The sequence below is a fragment of the Arvicanthis niloticus genome, chromosome 18 (assembly GCF_011762505.2).
Source record: "Arvicanthis niloticus isolate mArvNil1 chromosome 18, mArvNil1.pat.X, whole genome shotgun sequence".
NCBI lineage: Eukaryota > Metazoa > Chordata > Mammalia > Rodentia > Muridae > Arvicanthis > Arvicanthis niloticus.
In genome coordinates, this window is record NC_047675.1 from 36758087 (window position 1) to 36775531 (window position 17445).

At 49.2% G+C, this 17445-nt stretch overlaps 1 protein-coding gene across 3 annotated transcripts in view; it reads right to left on the minus strand.

Moving 5' to 3' along the window:
- Positions 1-203: 203 nt before the first annotated feature.
- The window catches only part of Il34 (interleukin 34), a 62428-nt gene continuing 45186 nt past the window's right edge, over positions 204-17445 (minus strand). For 2 of the 3 annotated variants that reach the window (XM_034522305.2, XM_076915893.1), the window contains 6 exons: positions 14232-14663; positions 8074-8207; positions 6381-6458; positions 5970-6131; positions 1023-1158; positions 204-807 (listed from right to left, as the gene is read on the minus strand). In XM_034522305.2, the coding sequence (XP_034378196.1) occupies positions 638-807; positions 1023-1158; positions 5970-6131; positions 6381-6458; positions 8074-8207; positions 14232-14259 (708 nt within the window). In that variant the 5' untranslated portion in view covers positions 14260-14663 and the 3' untranslated portion in view covers positions 204-637. The remainder of the gene's footprint in view (positions 808-1022; positions 1159-5969; positions 6132-6380; positions 6459-8073; positions 8208-14231; positions 14664-17445) is intronic. The other variant, XM_034522306.2, reaches the window with a different exon arrangement.

Here is a 17445-nt window from a genome sequence, read left to right on the forward strand (position 1 = left end):
ACATTACTTGGGCCTGCTGAGTGAGACATCAGGAGCTAAACAGGGCGGGTTAGAGCCAAGTGCTCAATCCACCCACCCACCCCCCAGTAAGACTGCCCACTGTGGGCTCCAGACACTCACCCCCAGCCCTAGGGCAGAACCATGCCGACCCTTCCATCTCCAGAACTCAGACCCTCCAGGTTCACCATCACAGATGCAAGCCAAACCAAACAAATGGCCATTTAATAGAAAAAGGAACCAGAAGAGCATTGTCGTGGCAAGATAACGGCATTTGGTCGGTCCTCAGCCCAGCGCCCCACAGTCAGCACGACTGAAAAGCCCCAGTAAGTCCCAGAATCCTATGTGGCACCCCATCGTTATTGGCCACCCGCTTGTGGGGCAACAGTGTTTGCAGATTTCAGAACCAGCCACAGGTAGAGGTGGCTGTAGGGGACAGCAACCAGCCATCCCCTCCCCACCCCTCCCCCGAGGCTCTGGGTAATATCACAGGTACAGAAGGCAGGAAGCCTGGGTGTGGAAGAGAAGGCAGGAAGCCGTTCCTAAAGGGCTACCTACCCACCGTCCAGGAAAGTCTCAGATCCCGGCTAGTTTCTGAAACACATCCAGTGGCCTGACCCAGGATCAACACACAGATCACTCAGGGCAATGGACCATGGCTTGAGCTTGGGGACCTGGGCAGGGAGGTGGGGGTCTGCCGAGGCAAAGGGTACACATTGGTAGCTGTACATTGCATCGAGGACCCTGGACTGTGGGGATGAAGCCTGGGCAGCTCACAGTCCTGCCATTTTAAGATGGGGCTTTGTTTACCTGCAAGAGACAGAAAGAAGAAAAAAAAAAAAAGGCCTGCAGGGCGGAACAACCAAACCACACACTCTTGTCCCCAAACTCAGGGCCCAACCCAGCTTCTAGAAACAGCCTGTCAATCAAAGGGCATCCCCAAGACAGTGTAGACTCTGACCACACACTTGGACCCAGATCCCGTGGCCTCCAACTGCCAGCCCCGCCCACCGGAAGCCCCTTACAGCAAGAGCAGTACAGCAGCTCCATGACCCGGAAGCAGTTGTCCAGCAAGGCTTTGGGCCGCACCAGCTTCAGGCTTAGGTTTGGAGTACTCAGGAGTGATAACACAGCTTCCAAGTGCGGGCCAATCTCCACATCCTGGGAGGGAGGAAACAGGACAAATAAAGAGAAAGGGACTCCACCACAAGGGAACCATGGCAGCTGTCTATCCTGGAGCTATCTCAACAAAATACAACTTCCAGGGACCAGAAGGCTGTGAGGCTGTCACCCGCCACAGAGGCTTCTGCTTCTCTATTATCAGAAAGTAATTACACCAGCCAGGACAGGGAGGAGGCTGGGACCTCCTTATTGCTGCTGCCTAGGCATGGTTGCCAGCCTCCAGCCTGGGAAAACCGCCCTTCAGAAAGCAAAGACCTCTACCTAAAGAACAAGAGAAGAATCATGAGGATCCCCGGGGTGTGAATCACACAGGCAGAACTGAACCCCAAGTTCAGCTCAGAGCTCAGAGATCTTCTCTTCACAAATCTGAACAAAAAGGACAGCGTGGGGAGTGCTATTGGCCCGGGAAATCCAGGGTCACTGTAGAGACATCATGGGAAAACTAAGGCCTGAGCTACCTTCCCAAAGGTGTCTATAACTCAGACAAAGCATCTTGGCTAAACTTTATGCTCAAATCTTCAAAAATATCCTTAGTCCTACTCTTAAAATACCTGTGAATGTGACCCTTTTGGAAATTGAGTCTATACAATTAAGGTTCTCAAGTTTACATCATTGTGTATTTAGGGTGGATTGTAAACCCAATGACTAATTGGTGCTTTTCCACCTTGGTGTTGGGAATAGGACCTAGGGCCGTATGCATGTTAGAACAACTCCTTACACTCTCAGCCCCAGGATCTTTATAGTGAAAGATCGTGAAGACAGAGAGGTACCCAGGAGCCACGTGAGAAGTGAGACAGAGGTCAGAGCCAAGGAATATGTAGCACCAAGAAAGTATGGAAGAACCAAGAACCCTTCAGGGCCAGTTGGCCCTGCAACATCCTGATTCTGGACTTCTGTTTTCCAGTATGAGAAAATACAATTTGGTTTAAGTCACCCAGGTAAAGACAATCCATTAAAGCAGCCTAGAAAAGTCACGGCCAAAGGCAGGAAGAGGATGATGGAAAGGAAGGAGGGCCCAGCCCACAGCCCAGTTCCTGTCTGGGAAGGATAAAAATGACGAAAGCATATGTTCCCTTGCCTAATGACAACTACTGCCACTAAGGCTACTGCTCCATTAGAGACACTCAAAGTCAGAAACAGCAAGCAGGAGACATTCTTCCAAAAATGGAAGAACAGCCTAAAGCTAGACATGGTGACATAAGCATGTAACCCCTCACTCGGGAAGCTGAGGGAGGAGGAGCATAAGCCCAAGCCCCAACCTGCACACAAAATGAGATACTGGCAGTTCAAAAAAAAAAAAAAAAAAAAAAAAAGCTTAACAGCACATCACCCATGACCCAGAAAATAATGCCCTGTTTTTCTCTTTTGTCAGTGCCAGGGTTTGAACTTAAGGCCTTACAAATGCTGGGCGAGCCCTCTGCTACTGAACTGTACCCCAAGCCAAGTGGATGAACATAGCTGGCTTTGCTTTGGGAAGTCGTTTATTTTTTTATTTTATCCATTGTTGTTGTTTTAAGACAGAATCTCACTATGTAGCTCTGACTACCCGGAACTTTATATGTAGACCAGGTTAGCCTTGAACTCACAGAGATCCACCTGCCTTTCCTGAGTGCTGGGATTAATCATGCTCCTCTACTCCTGGTCCTGGTTTTGTTTCTGAGACAAAGTCTGGATATGTAGCCTAGGCTGGCCCCGAACTTACAAACCTCCTGCCACCCTCAGCTTGCCAATCGTGGAATTAGTCTGCTCAACTCAACCCAAATCAACAGATAAGATTTATCCATTGAAAACTTTAGCAAAGTACACTCAGGCAGACATAAAAGGACAAACAGTGTATCACCCACCTCAGAAACTGTACCAAAAGAAAAAGGAAAAAAAAAAAAAAGCAAATACATAATGGGGAAAAAAAAAAAAGACAGATTACAGGTTGTTACTGGGGGAGGAAAGAGGTGAGAAACGGCTGCTTTATGTATACAGCTTCTGCTTGAGGTGATGGAAAGTGCCAGAAATGGATGGGGGTGGGGGTGATGTACAACCCTGTGAGTGTAATTAACACCGCCAAACCATACGCTAAAAATAGTCAAGACAGCGGGCTCTACGTTATGATGCATGTTCCCTCTTGCCACAGCCCCCACTCTCTGTTTTTTAGCTGCCTTTTCCCTTAGATTATTTTTCTTATTTATGCATATGAGTGTGCGTTCACGTGTGTGTGCCTTGTGTGTGAGTGCCCATGGAGTCAGTAGAGGCTGCTGGATTTCCTGGAGTTTCAGTTGGGAGTCAGCTGACTTAGACCCTGGGGTCCTCTGCCAGAGCAGCAAGTGCTCTTGACCACTGAGCCATCGTCCCAGGCTCAGTTTCTTGAGGAAACAATCAGAGCAGGTTGGGGGTGGGGAGGGGAGACTGGAATAACGCAGAAGCCAGGATCCAGACGCCTTCCAATGGATGAGGATAAAGTCACTGGATCCTTGTTTTATGGCTGGATAAGATGTAGGCTTACAAGTTATGATCTAAAAGCCCAGGAGTGAAACAACGTGTTCGAGGTTATACCGTTGGGAATAAAAGCTAGTGTTTGGGTCCCAGGACCTGACCTCTGACATCACACTATCCTGAGCAAAGATGGTAAGTGGAATCCATTTTCAAAGCTATGTCACAGACTGTTAACAGTGATAGAAAGAAGGAAGATTAAAGGCTGGCTGCAAGCCAGGGGGTGGTGGCGCACGCCTATAATCCCAGCACTCAGGAGAAAGAGACAGGCAGATCTCTGAGTTCAAGGCCAGCCTAGTCTACAGATTGAATTCTAGACACCCCCCAAAAAATCAAAACAAAACCCCAAAAAAAACCTCTGGCTGCAGAACTGGGGTATAGCTCAGTGGTAGAGGGAGTACTTAGCATCCTAGTCTACTGGCTAAACTTCCGGCAGCTGGGAGGGGAAGGAAAAGGGACCAGACCCAACTTCAGCTGAATAATAAAACCATCTCCATGTACAGTGCTTCAGTCAGAGAACCTAGGACCAGAATTGAAGGCCGGGGGCCTCACACTCTTCTGCCCAGCCTCACTCCCATGAGCCTCTCAGAGTCTGTCCAATGAGTAAAACAAAGGCAGAAAGGGTCTCTTCTTCAAGCCAGATCAACTTGCTCAGGACAGCCATCTTGCTCACAAGCACAAAAGGGCAAATCCCTGTGACCTTAGCAGGAACTGAGAGAACCATCCCAGGAGAAGTTCCAGACAGCTGCAAAAACAGTCGCCTGTCCCCAACCCTTTTATCATCACAAGTTCCCAGCTGGTGTCAAATAATCTGGCTGTGGGCTGGGGAGGCCAGGCAGCTGGCTGAGCAGAGACACAAGTGTGTGTCCCAGCAGGTGTACACCAAGGGCCTGAGGAAGTAGGGACATGTCTGTCAGGTTACAACTGGTGGTAGGGGGGTTGGTTGGATGATCAGATGGTTTTGAGGGTTGCTTCTGAGGCAAGCTCTCACTATGTAGCCCAGATAGGCCTTGAACCTAACATCTCTCCCCTTTAGTCTCCAGAGTGCTGGGTTACAGTCACGCCACACACTATCTCTTTTCCTTCCAGTGTTTTTTCTAAACTCAAGTCATAGTTGTTACAGCTCACCCTCCAGGATCCATGGGTTTTTGAATAAAAACACAGTACCGTGGCTCCACTGTCACCGAGTTACACAGAACAGTTTTGATGCTCTGGAAGTTCCTGTCAGTCTTGTAATTGAACCTTTGGTTCACTTGTCTGCGTTTGGTGAACTTGTCTGCCTTGTAACTGAACCTTTGGTTATGTGGTGGGTTCTTTTTTTCTTCCACCTTTCTCCACCCCTAACACTAAATAGATAGAGGGAAAAGGTGGTAACATTACCCTGAGACTACTTCCTGCTGATTAGGGGTGTCAAGCTCCTTAGGGCAGGTTTGATCTTCACCCACTGTCAGGATATCTAATTTCTTCTTCTCATCTGTTTGTGCATGACTACTTGACAATCTGCAACAAACCACATCTATCCACCAGCTGGCCAAAACAACCCCTTCTGTCTGTCTGTCTGTCTGTCTGTCTGTCTGTCTGTCCATTCATCTGTCCATCCATCTGTCCACCCAAACATTACACAGAAACTATATGCGGCAGGCAAAATCATGCCTCTGCTAGAGCACGAGGCAAATCACAGTCAGCTGCTGTGGACAAAATCTGAAGCAGCCCCATATCCCACACCTGGGATTAAAATGGAATTACATTCTTATAATAGTTCTGTGTTTTTAAAGAAACCAAAATCATTACTGTATCCTCCTCCCCTTCTCCCCTTTCTAAAGAAGCCTCATTTTCCAGATGCAGAAATGAAATTAGAGGCTTCCCTGGCTTAAGACTCAGGACACAAGAAGCAAAGCTTGATTTACACAGCAAGCCTCAGGCCAGGCAGGGTTTCAGAATGAAACTCTCACAAACAAGCAAATAAATAATGCTGACTTACAGAGATGACATGTCCGGTGCACCCATGAGTGTACTAGTTACCACACAACACCTGTACAAGGTGTAGCCAGCATTAGGAGTGAACAGTGGGCAGCAATAATTGTATTCAATGGGTTATAAAATAAAAAGAACAAAAATAATTAAAAAAAAAAAACCCTCAAGTTTAAAAAATAAAAAAAAAGAGGAGCGCTCATGTAAGCTTGAAACAAAGTCTCAAATTCTTTCTGTCCCCATCCTTCATGTGTCTCAGCGCATGGCAGAACTCTCCCTTCGTGTAACCCTTTGCCAGCACCTGTCAGACCCACAAGCGCATGCACACAGCTCACCATGAGGCTCCGCTGAACGTTCTCCAGCAATGTCTGAACCTCCTGCAGATACTTCCAGGACGGGTGGTCCTCGAGCAACACATTCAACACAGACTCAGTGGTGTTGAGGCTCACCAAGACCCACAGGTACCTCAGTTCTCGTTCACTCACATGGGCCTTCTGCTGCAGGGACAGGAGACATCAGTGAAGCACAAGCACAGGCCTTTGGGCACTGACAACCCCCCTACCTCACGAATTTGCCATCACAGTCACTGACAGTGGCCAGCAGACAACCGTGGGCCTAGGTTAGTGGCACGCTTGCTTGAGTGGCTAGGGAAAGGCCCCTGGTCAGTAGGACAACCTGCCAAGACCCACATGCTTCTGAGGGCATCATGGAAGGCGGTGTCTCCCCACCCCAGGAAGGGTCCTCACCAGCCTTGTGATGTTGGCCACTCTGAGTACCCCCTCATAAGGCACAGCGATCCTGTAGTTGATGGGGAAGTAATGTTTCTGAGGAGAAACAGGAACAAACCATGAGATCTGAGGCAGAAACTGTTTAGACAGGACCCCCAAGAGAGGAACCGAGCCTAGCAGCATGACAACAGACAGGTCCTCTACTGAGAAGACAGCTCTGGGCAAGTGGACTAAAAGACATCCCTCTTTCCCCTGGGATAAAGGAGGTGAGGGGAGGGTGGTTATCAGATACACAACTCCTATAAGGGCTGAAGTTTCAGGCCCAGGGTATGAACCCAGGATTTTCAGGAAGACATGGTACTTGGAAGGGAAGAATATGGTTTATCTGATGCTTACAAGGTAACCTTTGTACAGCTCTATGAACACACTAAACACCAATTTGTCTGGAGTCTGACACATCATTTATTGTTATGATTAATAGTGTGTGTGTGTGTGTGTGTGTGCTGTCTGTCTGTGCTGGCATGCACATGCCTCAGCACTGATATGGAGGTCAAAGGATAACTTTCAGGAGTTGGTTCTCTCCTTCCACCTTGATAGGGGTTCTGGGAATTGAACTCAGGCCATCAGACTTGGGTAGCAGGTGCCTTTTACTCACTGAACGGTCCTGCCAGACTATGGTGTATGCTCTCAGTTAGTGGGTTGCGTGGTATTATGAGTTACATCTCAATGAAGACAGTCTCAGAGATAGTTCTATAGAGCTGGGCATGGGCTTGTATTCCTAGCACTGGGGGGTGTGGGGCCTGAAGCAGAAGGATCTCAAGTTCAAAGCCAACCTGTGCAACGTGACTTTGTATCAGCAAAAGCACACAGGCTCGGATGTGACTTGGTTGGTAACGTGCTTGCCTAACATAGATGAGGGCCTGGACTCACATAAGGCTTCAGCACTGTGTGAGCTAGGCACAGTGGCACCCTTCTGTGATCCAGCCCTCAGAATACAGAGGCAAGAGGATTAAAAGTTAAATGTCATCCTCCAAGCCGGGCAGTGATGGCACACCTTTAATCCCAGCACTTGGGAGGCAGAGGCAGGCAGATTTCTGAGTTCGAGGCCAGCCTGGTCTACACAGTGAGTTCCAGGACAGCCAGGGCTATACAGAGAAACCCTGTCTCAAAAAACCAAAACCAAAACAAAAAAAAAAAAAAAGTCATCCTCCATACATAATAGGTTCAAGACTGGCCTGAGATACATACATCTCAAAAAGAGAAAGAGAAAAACAAAACAAACAAACATCATCACCAATGACAACGACAACAACAAACACCTCCCAAAACAACAGAAACTAGCCCAGCCGTATAGAAGGCCTGCAACACCATGTGGACATCCTCAGTTTCCAAAAGGAACCAAATTTCTGACTTGAAGGTCTTTTGTCTCCTCTACTAGGAAGTACCTAAGAACTCCCAGTGAGTCCCTGGAGGCCTTTCCTGAGTTATACGATGAATGCTATATGGAAGTAGACTTAACGGTCAACCGAGGAGTGGGGGGGATGGGAGGGAGATGGAGGGGGAAGATTCAGTGACACACATTGGCTATGTGGTAGGGAAGGGTGGAGAGAGAAACTGTAACTCTGGGGCTGACATAGATATAAAGTGGAATTGAACTCTCCTCCAGAACCTCAGGGCCTGGGACTAGGGATACATTTGGTGTTCTGATTACCATGTACTGAAGCCGGTTCTTGTACTGCAGCTTGCCCCGGAGGTAGCCTGTAAGGTCACACTCCTTATCTTGGGTCAGAGTCCATATCTCCAAATTCTCGTTTCCCAAAGCCACGTCAAGTAGGATCCCAAGACCTGTGGGACACACCAGCAAGAGCCTATGAATGCCAGGCACTGTTGTCTGCACTCTACCTGATGTGCAAAGCTGTACCATGCATCATCCATTTTCTTTTTTTTTTTCTGTTTTTTTTCGAGACAGGGTTTCTCTGTGTAGCCCTGGCTGTCCTGGAACTTACTCTGTAGACCAGGCTGGCCTCGAACTCAGAAATCCACCTGCCTCTGCCTCCCAAGTGCTGGGATTAAAGGCATGCGCCACCACTGCCCGGCGCATCATCCATTTTCAATGATAACAAGTACTGATAAGAAAGGCAGGCATGCACAGAACCCTAAAGAGGTATGTCACAAGCATACCCCACCCTGGTCAGAAAGTCCCCAAGGTATGGTCTCCAATCTCCTGCTCTGTGGGATAAGTACATTGTTCAGGTTTCAAGGCACCTCTCAGCCCCTTGTCTGGAGTGACAAGTTTTCAAAGCTCGATTTTCTCCATTAGATGTACCAGCAGGTCCTATAGCTCCTTCCAATCTGACGGCTCTGGGATGTTAAGCAGACCTCCTACACCAACCAAACCCACAACCATGGGCAGTCTTTTGAAACAGTACCAGGCATGACCACTAGGTGGCACTATGACCTCAAAACCAGCTCTTGGGACCTGTACTCTTGAACAGAAAAAATATTTGAATTTACAATAAATATGAGTAGGGATCGAGTGGATGAAAGAAACTCAAAAGAGCAAGAGATACCCAAAGGGCCAACCTCACTAGAAAGAGACAAATTCAGATAAAAGCAATTAGATGTAGTCTGAAATCAGAGAAACAGATACACACAAAGCCGACCAGAAACAAGGAAGTGAAGGTTTTTAGAGATGATTTGATTTTAATAATCCTGATGCTGCCAAAAGAGTTCAAAGCCTGAAAATACATTTGGCCCATTTAACAGTGAAATGGATTTAAACTCTACAACCTTTGACCCACTAAACTCATAAACTAGAAAGAAAACAGGAAAGATTTACCGACAAAGACTTACGGCATCATTATTCTTTTTTAAGATTTACTTATTGATGGGGGAGACTACTCGTGGTGATGTACATGACAGGGAAATATATAAGAAATGCTCAATAACCCTCCCAAGGAAGCATGAGGCAATGATAGCAGCGCAAAGGATGACTTCAACTTTATTAATTAACTGCCTGCGCTTTGAAAAAGGAGACGCAAATAACCATGCCAGATATCTGTGGGCGATTATTACACCCATCCTTATGTGCTAGGATATTCTCAAATGATCTCTAGTCAGTTGTTGCCCTGGCTGACCTGGAACTTTCTATGTAGACCAAACTAGCTTGAACTCACAGCGATCCACTGGCCTTTTCTTCCTGGGTGCTGGGATTAGAGGTGTGAGCCATACCCAGCTTAGTATCTATTATTATTGTCGCTGTCAAAAACAATAACTTTTGCCTTTTCTTCTCCTTCTCCTTCTCCTTCTCCTTCTTCTTCTTCTTCTCCTCTTCTTCCTCCTCCTCCTCCTTCTTCTTCTTTCTCTTTTGGTCAAGATAGCCAGGCAGGCTGACTTACCTCCCTAATCTGTCACAAGTAGCCATCAGTAACTGGATCTCTCTCCTCTTACTTCCTGACACCTTGAAGATTTTTGTCTTTGTATCTCCACTGTCCTGGGCCATGCTCCCTCTTAGCTTCTCTCCCCTGCCCTCCAGGCCCACCCTGTTTGTTCCCATTCAGTGGACCAAGTCCTAGGATCGCTCTCTGCTTCCCCTGATACTTGAGTCTACTCAGGCCTGCACTCCACACAAACCATAGTTCCTGCCCCGTATCTGCTGAACTCTGACAACCACTTACTTGCAAGAAGGCAAGTTTATAAGAATCAGTCTTTCCCACACACCTAACACAGCATTGGCCTGAAGGAACAAATAAACACAACCAGTATTGGGCCTACAAGATGGCTTCGTGGATAAAGGGGCTTGCTACCAAGCCTGATGACCTGAGTTCAATCCCCAGGAACCACATGGTGGAAGGAGAGAACTAATTCCTGCAAACAGTCCTTTGACCTCCACGCAGGCGCTGTGACACACAAATCCCTTCTTGAACAAAAATAAAATGTAAAATAAATTTGAATAAATAAATACAGTGGTGGGCCCATTGATTGGTCCCTGCCTTACCTTGCAAATCCACACCTAGCCCACCCCACTCCTGGAACCATGTGAGGCTTCTGCCCCAACCCTGGACATCCCCACCAGTACTACTTGTCTGGGTCTCTCATCACCTGGCCAGGTCATAGCATTTTGGGAACATGGAGAACTTAAGCTATACCTACAGCATGCCCTTGGGGGACTGAGCCTCACACCTGAAGGGAGAGGTGGTTTCTGGGAGTGGAGATGATAGCAAACATCTGAATCCCCTAGGGAGTTGGCTAAGGTACGGGTGGACCAACTCCGCTCCACATTTCTGATCCGACAGGTGAAGGCACCTCTGCAGTGCACTCCTGGTTGAGATGATAGCCACTGGGAACCATGGGCCCAAGTGACACTTGCTAATTGACATCATAATAGCTACATCTCATCCACAGAGATTGTACATTAAACAACAAAAGCCTTCATCTCTTGGGGTGGGGTGTCCTATCCTATCCTATCCATAATGGGTCTTCTTTCCTATCAGCAGTCAATCAGTCACTATAGCCTGTCAGTCCACCAAGTCCCGCCCCATGGACCATGTTGTTTTGTAGGGGCTTTTGGCTTTACCAAATGTGTCCTTAAGATAGGAACCAGGTCTGTCCCAGCTCGGGGTTTGTCCCGTTGATACCAGCTAGGGTTATCCAGAAGGGAAGCCTAAGTTGAGAAAAATGCCCCCATCGGATTGCCTGTAGGCGACTCTGTGGTATTTTCTTGGTTAATGGCTGATGTGGGCGGGCTTAGCCCACAGGGAGGAGGGCCACCCCTGATGGTGGTTCTGGGTGGATTAAGAAAGCATCAAGACAGCAAGCATGCGGTGGCGAATGGCTTTGGCGCCCACCCTCTGGTGGCGGACGTGTCCGGCCTTCCACCTTGGAATCCTGCCCAGGTCTCCCCGTGTGACTCTCAGTCACATGGGGGAAAAAAATGCCAGGCAGTGGTGGCGCATGCCTTTGGGAGGCAGAGGCAGGCGGATTTCTGAGTTCGAGGCCAGCCTGGTCTACAGAATGAGTTCCAGGACAGCCAGGGCTACACAGAGAAACCCTGTCTCAAAAAAACAAACAAACAACAACAACAACAACAAAAAAAAAAGAAAGAAAGAAAGCATCAAGACACAGAAAGCAAGCCAATAAGCAGCTTCTCGCCATGGTCTCTATTTCAGCCCTCACCCCTCACCTCCATGACCCCGCCCCACCACAGCACCTGAGTCTGGCACGGCAGGCATGCAGCCCATCCCTGTAAAGCCTGTTCATGGGTAACCTGCCTTCCCCCAGATGAAACACACTTTGTATCCAGGCCACCATTTCTAATTGCAAGTGTTATTTTCCTGCTTCCTGCACCAGGAGAAACTGGGCACCAGGCAGGGACAGCGTAGCTGTCACCCACAATGCTTTGCAGCCCAGGAGCCACACAGCCAGTGTCCCACTGACCTGGTCAAGCTTTCCTGTCTCCTTCCTCCAGAAACAAGAATCAGGATCTGGAAGCACAAGCTGAGGTATAAGGTTTTCTCTGGCCCAGACACTGGTGGGGGGAGAGGGGACATGTACCCTCCCCCAACAAGGTAGCCATTTCTACCAGGATAAATGAAGCTTGTCACCTCCATCCCCAATGACCAATGTGAGTCTGTAAAATAGCATCCCCCTCCCAAATTCCTATTCACCTGGTATCTAAGAATGACTTTATTTGGAAATAGGCTCATCACAGGTGCAATTAAAGTAAAAGCTCTTAGTGTGAGGTTGTCCTGGGCTTAGGGAAAGCCTATGTCCAATGACTGGTGTTCCAGGAGAAAGATGTCACAGAGGAAAAGGCCTTACAGATGGGGACAGTGTGAAAACCGGTAATACCGCCACATGCCAAGGGATACTGGGAGCCACCAAAAGCTGGAGGAAACAAAAAGACCCTCCCCTAGAGCCTTCAGAGGCTACAGTGGCCAGTGACACCCCAGTTTCAGACCTCTAGTCCCCAGAACTAGGAGAAAACACTTTGACAGAGCAGAGTCACAAATTTGTGATGATGTTAAGGTAGTCTAACATCCCCCAGGTCCCCCAGGTCCCCTGTAAGGTGGCCCCTGTCCTGACAACCTCTCCCCACAGCCAGTCCCTGCCAAGTCCTGAGAGATGCCATCTGAAACACTCCTCCTTCGACCAGGCCTCTCCAGGCTCACTTCCCCTCAGGAGAGCCTAGTGAGATGGCTCAGCCGATGCAGGCACTTGCCACCAAGCCTGACAACCTGAGTCCTGAGTTCAATCCCTAAGACCCACATGATAGAAGGAGGAAAGTGACCCTCCTTCCCCCAATCATGGCACACACACACACACACCCCTTCCCAACACAATAATTAAATAATGTAGTCATTTGGGGCTGAAGAGGTGCCTCTGGGGTTCAGAGCACTTTCTGCTCTTTTAAAGGACCCAAGTTCAGTTCCTAGCACCCATGCCAGACAGCCGAAACCCCAGCCCCAAGGAAACCTAATCTCTGGCCTCCTGGGACACCAGGTCATTTATACATACCCACATGCACACACATAATTAAAAATGATAAAACTAAATCTTTAATGCAACCACTTCCCCCTCAGGCACTGATGCTCTAGTCCCCTAGTGTTCTGTCTGGCAAAGCGGAAGTGGTGTTCAAGGCCTCAGGAACCTGAGTGTGGCCTGCCTGTGTAGCCACGCCCCTCCCAGCCCCACCACTAAACCTTTGCACACTGTCTTCTCTGCTGGGGCACTATCCCCATCCTCCTACATCTACCAGGATACCACCTAGCCTTTGGGTCCTCAAGATCTGGGGGATGTTAGACTATCTTAACATCACCACAGATTTGTGAGTCAGCTCTGTCAATGTATTTTCTCCTAGTTCTGGGGACTAGAGGTCTGAAACTGGGGTGTCACTGGTCACCGCAGCCTCTGAAGGCTCAAGGGGAGGGTCTTTTTGCCTCCTCCAGCTTCTGGTGGCTCCTGGTGTCCCTTAGCATGTGGTAGGACTTCCGCCTCTGTCCATTAAGAAGTGAAAGCGTCTAGAACACTGGGTCTGGCTGGATCCTTTACCCATTCTCAATGTCCCCTATCTTTGTAGTATCCATGCACCATGGACAGAACGTGCCGGCTCTGCTCAGAAGCCTTGTGGGTCCTAGACCCTGCCCTCATTTATTTGGTACACAGTTCCTGGATGCCTAATTTCAAGTCACATTGGTGATGAGAGTCGTGTCAAGTCTCATCAGTGACTCACCAATAGCCCTGTGTCTGCCATTGAGTCTTGGAGTCTGTGAGGGTCTCCGCCCACCCAGCTTCCCACCCAGCAGGCATAGACACCCCGGCAAGTCCTTTCCTTATTTCTGTCCTCATTTCAACTTATTTTTCTCTTTACCAAGAGTGTTGTTTTCTTTCTGCTTTTTCATTTTGACCTGTTATAGAGGGAGGGGTAGAGGGGACCTGGCTACCTTCTCCAGCCCTCTTCTTTCCCATGTGTTGAGCCTTCCCTAACCCCCACTAGCCACACCCAGGAAGATAGAAAGCCTCTCTCTAGCACCTCTGTCCCCACCCTGCTCCCCAGAGCCAATGAAACTACAGAGGTGACAAGCTGCCACCCACTCTAGTGCCTGCCCCATCCTGCATCGGCTGCGCCCACTCAGCTTATATCTATGAGCCTGAGGTCAGAGGCAGTCAGAGCAGAGGGTGGTCATGGTTCTCCCCCACCCCACCCCACCCCCAATCCCTGAGGCTGCCTGCAACCCTTCTGGGAAACATTTCAACCTCTTACCAGCAAGAACTGCCCTGGTTGCTATGGTTACAGTAGAACCACCCACCCACCCACCAAGGCCTCCCAGGACAGGATCCCCAGGTACAACTCCCCACCCCAGTACTCACAGTATAACCAGGCGAGTCCCCAGGGCATGATGGTGCACTGGGTGCCCCCTGAGAGCAGAGGCACTGTCCCCAGCAGTGTGTCCAGAGGCCTGAGCCAGGGCCTACATGGCCTCAGGTCAGCAAAGGTGGCCACCAAGTCCAGAAAGGGCTGGCCCAGGCTGAGAGGGGGCAGGTACGCCTGGGGTAGCTACCGCCCTATCTGCTTGGCAGGGCGGAGGACAGCCAGGGGGCGGTGGCTGCCAGTTCCATTGCAGCTCAGGAACTGGTGTGAGAGTGGCTTTGGGGTCTCAGGAGGAGGAGGAGGGAGGAGGGGAGGAAGAGGAGGAGGAGGAAGAGAAGGGAGTCCCCAGTAGGCAGGCCTCTTGGAATCTGGAGCTGGGTGGCGCTTTCTCTGGTTTCTCCGACTGCAGCTGCTCAGTGTGAAGTCTAGCTCTGGAAAAAGAAGGAGGAGAGAGGGAGAGAGAGAGAGAGAAACTGATTATGTAAGAGCAGTCGCTGCCACTCAGCCACCAGCCAGGAAAGGAAGACCCACCATGCACACTGTCCCCGCTGTCGGCACTGAGACACCCAGCCCTCTCTTGACACACAAGAAATGTCTCTAAGGCACCTCAGTAGCTGCCTGGAGCCAAAGAGTGAGTCTCCCAAGTCAGGACACAGTCTGGCAGCCCTGAGCTGGGACTAAAACGAGCAGCAGAGCCCACAAGCTAGGAGGCTGCATGGAGAGGTGAGGAGCCAGGTCAAATTCAAGTAACATATGCTTCAGGGGAGACTATGGAGCAGAAGGTGTCCCACCCTGCATTCACTGCCTGCCATTTAGTTCCTTCCTGTCACCCATCTGTGTCTGCTGTCGGGTAAAAGCTGATGGGCCAGTTTAATTTGAATTCCAGATAAACGAGCACTCTTTCTAGTGAAGTATTTAATGTGTGATGTTGTCGGCACCAAATATTGCATGGGGCATGCTCGTGCCAATAAACGAGCAAGCAAACAAATAGATAGAGATCATAGCCAGGTGTAGTAGTACACAACAGGGTAATCACAGCACCCTAGAGACTGTAGCAGGAGGATGGAGAGGCCAGGCAGAGCTACATAGCAAGACTCTTGTCTCTAAAAAACAAACCAAACACTGGGTGTGGTGGTACACATCAGTAATCCTAGCAAAGGCAGAGGCAGGTGGATCTCTGAGTTTGAGGCCTGCCTGGTCTACAGAGCTAGTTCCAGGACAGCCAAGGCTACACAGAGTGGGTGGGTGGGGAAGCATGTGTGAGGAATTTAAGCCTGGCCTGCTGGTGATCAGCCCTGAAAGTCAACACCCCCACAGGGCCCAGCAGATTGAGAACTGTGTTCCATTTCACAGATGAGGTGGAGGTGGCCATTGGCAGAGCCAGCTTGAAAACCCAGTTTCTCACTGAGTGATTTCCCCTCCCTTAGGTCAGGAGAAATGGCCACAATCTGAGGGCATGGTGGGAGCAGGGGTGGTGGGGGAGATCTTCTCCATCCTTACATCCCTGACACAGAAACCCGCAGAATGTAGGAAATTCACCCTTGGGCTCGGGGTGCAGCTTAGTGATAGAGAGCTTGCTGGGTCTACAGGAGGTCCTGAGGTCAAGCCCAGGCAAAGAAGCTAGGATGCAGGAAGACTAAGGCCAATCTGGCCCGCACAAGAAATTCCTGGCTAAGGCTAGCCTGGGCTACATAGTGAGTTTCAGATAAGCATGGGCTACATATTAAGACCCTATCTGAAGCAAAACAGCAAAGCAGACATGCTTGCTCTCATGCTCAGATCCTCTAAAGCAGACAGGGCCACACACAATAACGTACATTATTCAAATTCACCCTGGGTTAAGACCCTGGACCTCAGCCCTGTTCCCTCCCCTCTTCTGACCCTCTCCCTGCTCTTCCTCCTCCCACATCCTACCCTGGTGGCCTTCCTATTATAGGGTCATTATAAATACTAACTATACCACCTCTACCAAGACATAGTCTCATATTAGCTCCAGTTGACTTCAAACTCACTGGCTATACATTGGAGGATGACCTTGAACTTCTGATTTTCCCGTCTGTACCTCCTCGAGAGCTGGACTTAACAGGCATGTATCACCACACTCCATTTACACAGCGATGGAGCTGGAACCCAGAACTTCATACATGCCAGAACAGCACTCTACCAACAAGTATATCCCCAGCCCCAGTGAGATCTTTTCATTGTTATTTTGTGCATGCTTATGGAATCTATATTCATATATATATGTATATATACATATGTATATATAAAATTTTTGACAAATTCATAGAGCCATGTCACCACTACAATAATCCATCTATAAAACACTTCCTTCACCCCCAAACACCCCACCTTCGTTGCTCTGTAGGGGCTCCCTCTTCCACAGCAGTGCTTCCTGTCCGACAAGTTCCCCGCCACCCCTCCCCCAGTGTCATGCCAATGCAATCCTGAAGCGTAGATTTTGCATATCATCCCTTTCATTCCACAGGATGAATCTGGGGTGCTGTCATGTTGATGAGCGTGTTAATAGTTTTCTCTTTTTCCTTTCTCAGTAATAGTCCCTTATGTAGACAAATCACCGTGTGTCTTCCCACCAATAAAGAAGCACCAGGTCGATCTGGTGTTTGATGAGTATGAAGAAGGCTACAAGCCTCAGTGGACAGGTTTTGGTGTGGAGGAAGCTTCCATCTCTTTTGTCCTTCTGCAACTTAGAATAATGTCCCGTTGTCCTTTAACTGTGGGGGTTCTGCATGCCAGCCACAGAACCTGGGCTGTCCACCTCCATCCATGGTCACACACAACCAAGAGGTTATTCACCATGTCCAAACAGAAGACACCCCGTTGTACCTTCTCTGTGTGTGCACAGGTGCATGCCCGTAGGCACACACAGAGGCCACAGGAGGATGTTGGGTGTCCAACTCTGTCACTCTGCCTTATTTCTCTGAGGCAGAGTTTCTGGCTGAACCTGCGCCTAGGCCGGCTGCCAGAACACCCCAGCTGTCCTCCTGTCTGCATCTGACACAGGGCTGGGATTTGTGTAGCTGAGCCTGTTCTCTTGTTAGTTTTGGTTTGGTTTTTGCTTGGGTACCAGGAATTCAAATGCAGGTCCTCACGTGTGCAGAGCGGAAAGCTCTTACTTGCAAGCCATGCCCCCAGCCCCTGCTGCAGCTTCTTCATTCTTCATTCATCCTGATCTGCTTGTTGCCAATGGAG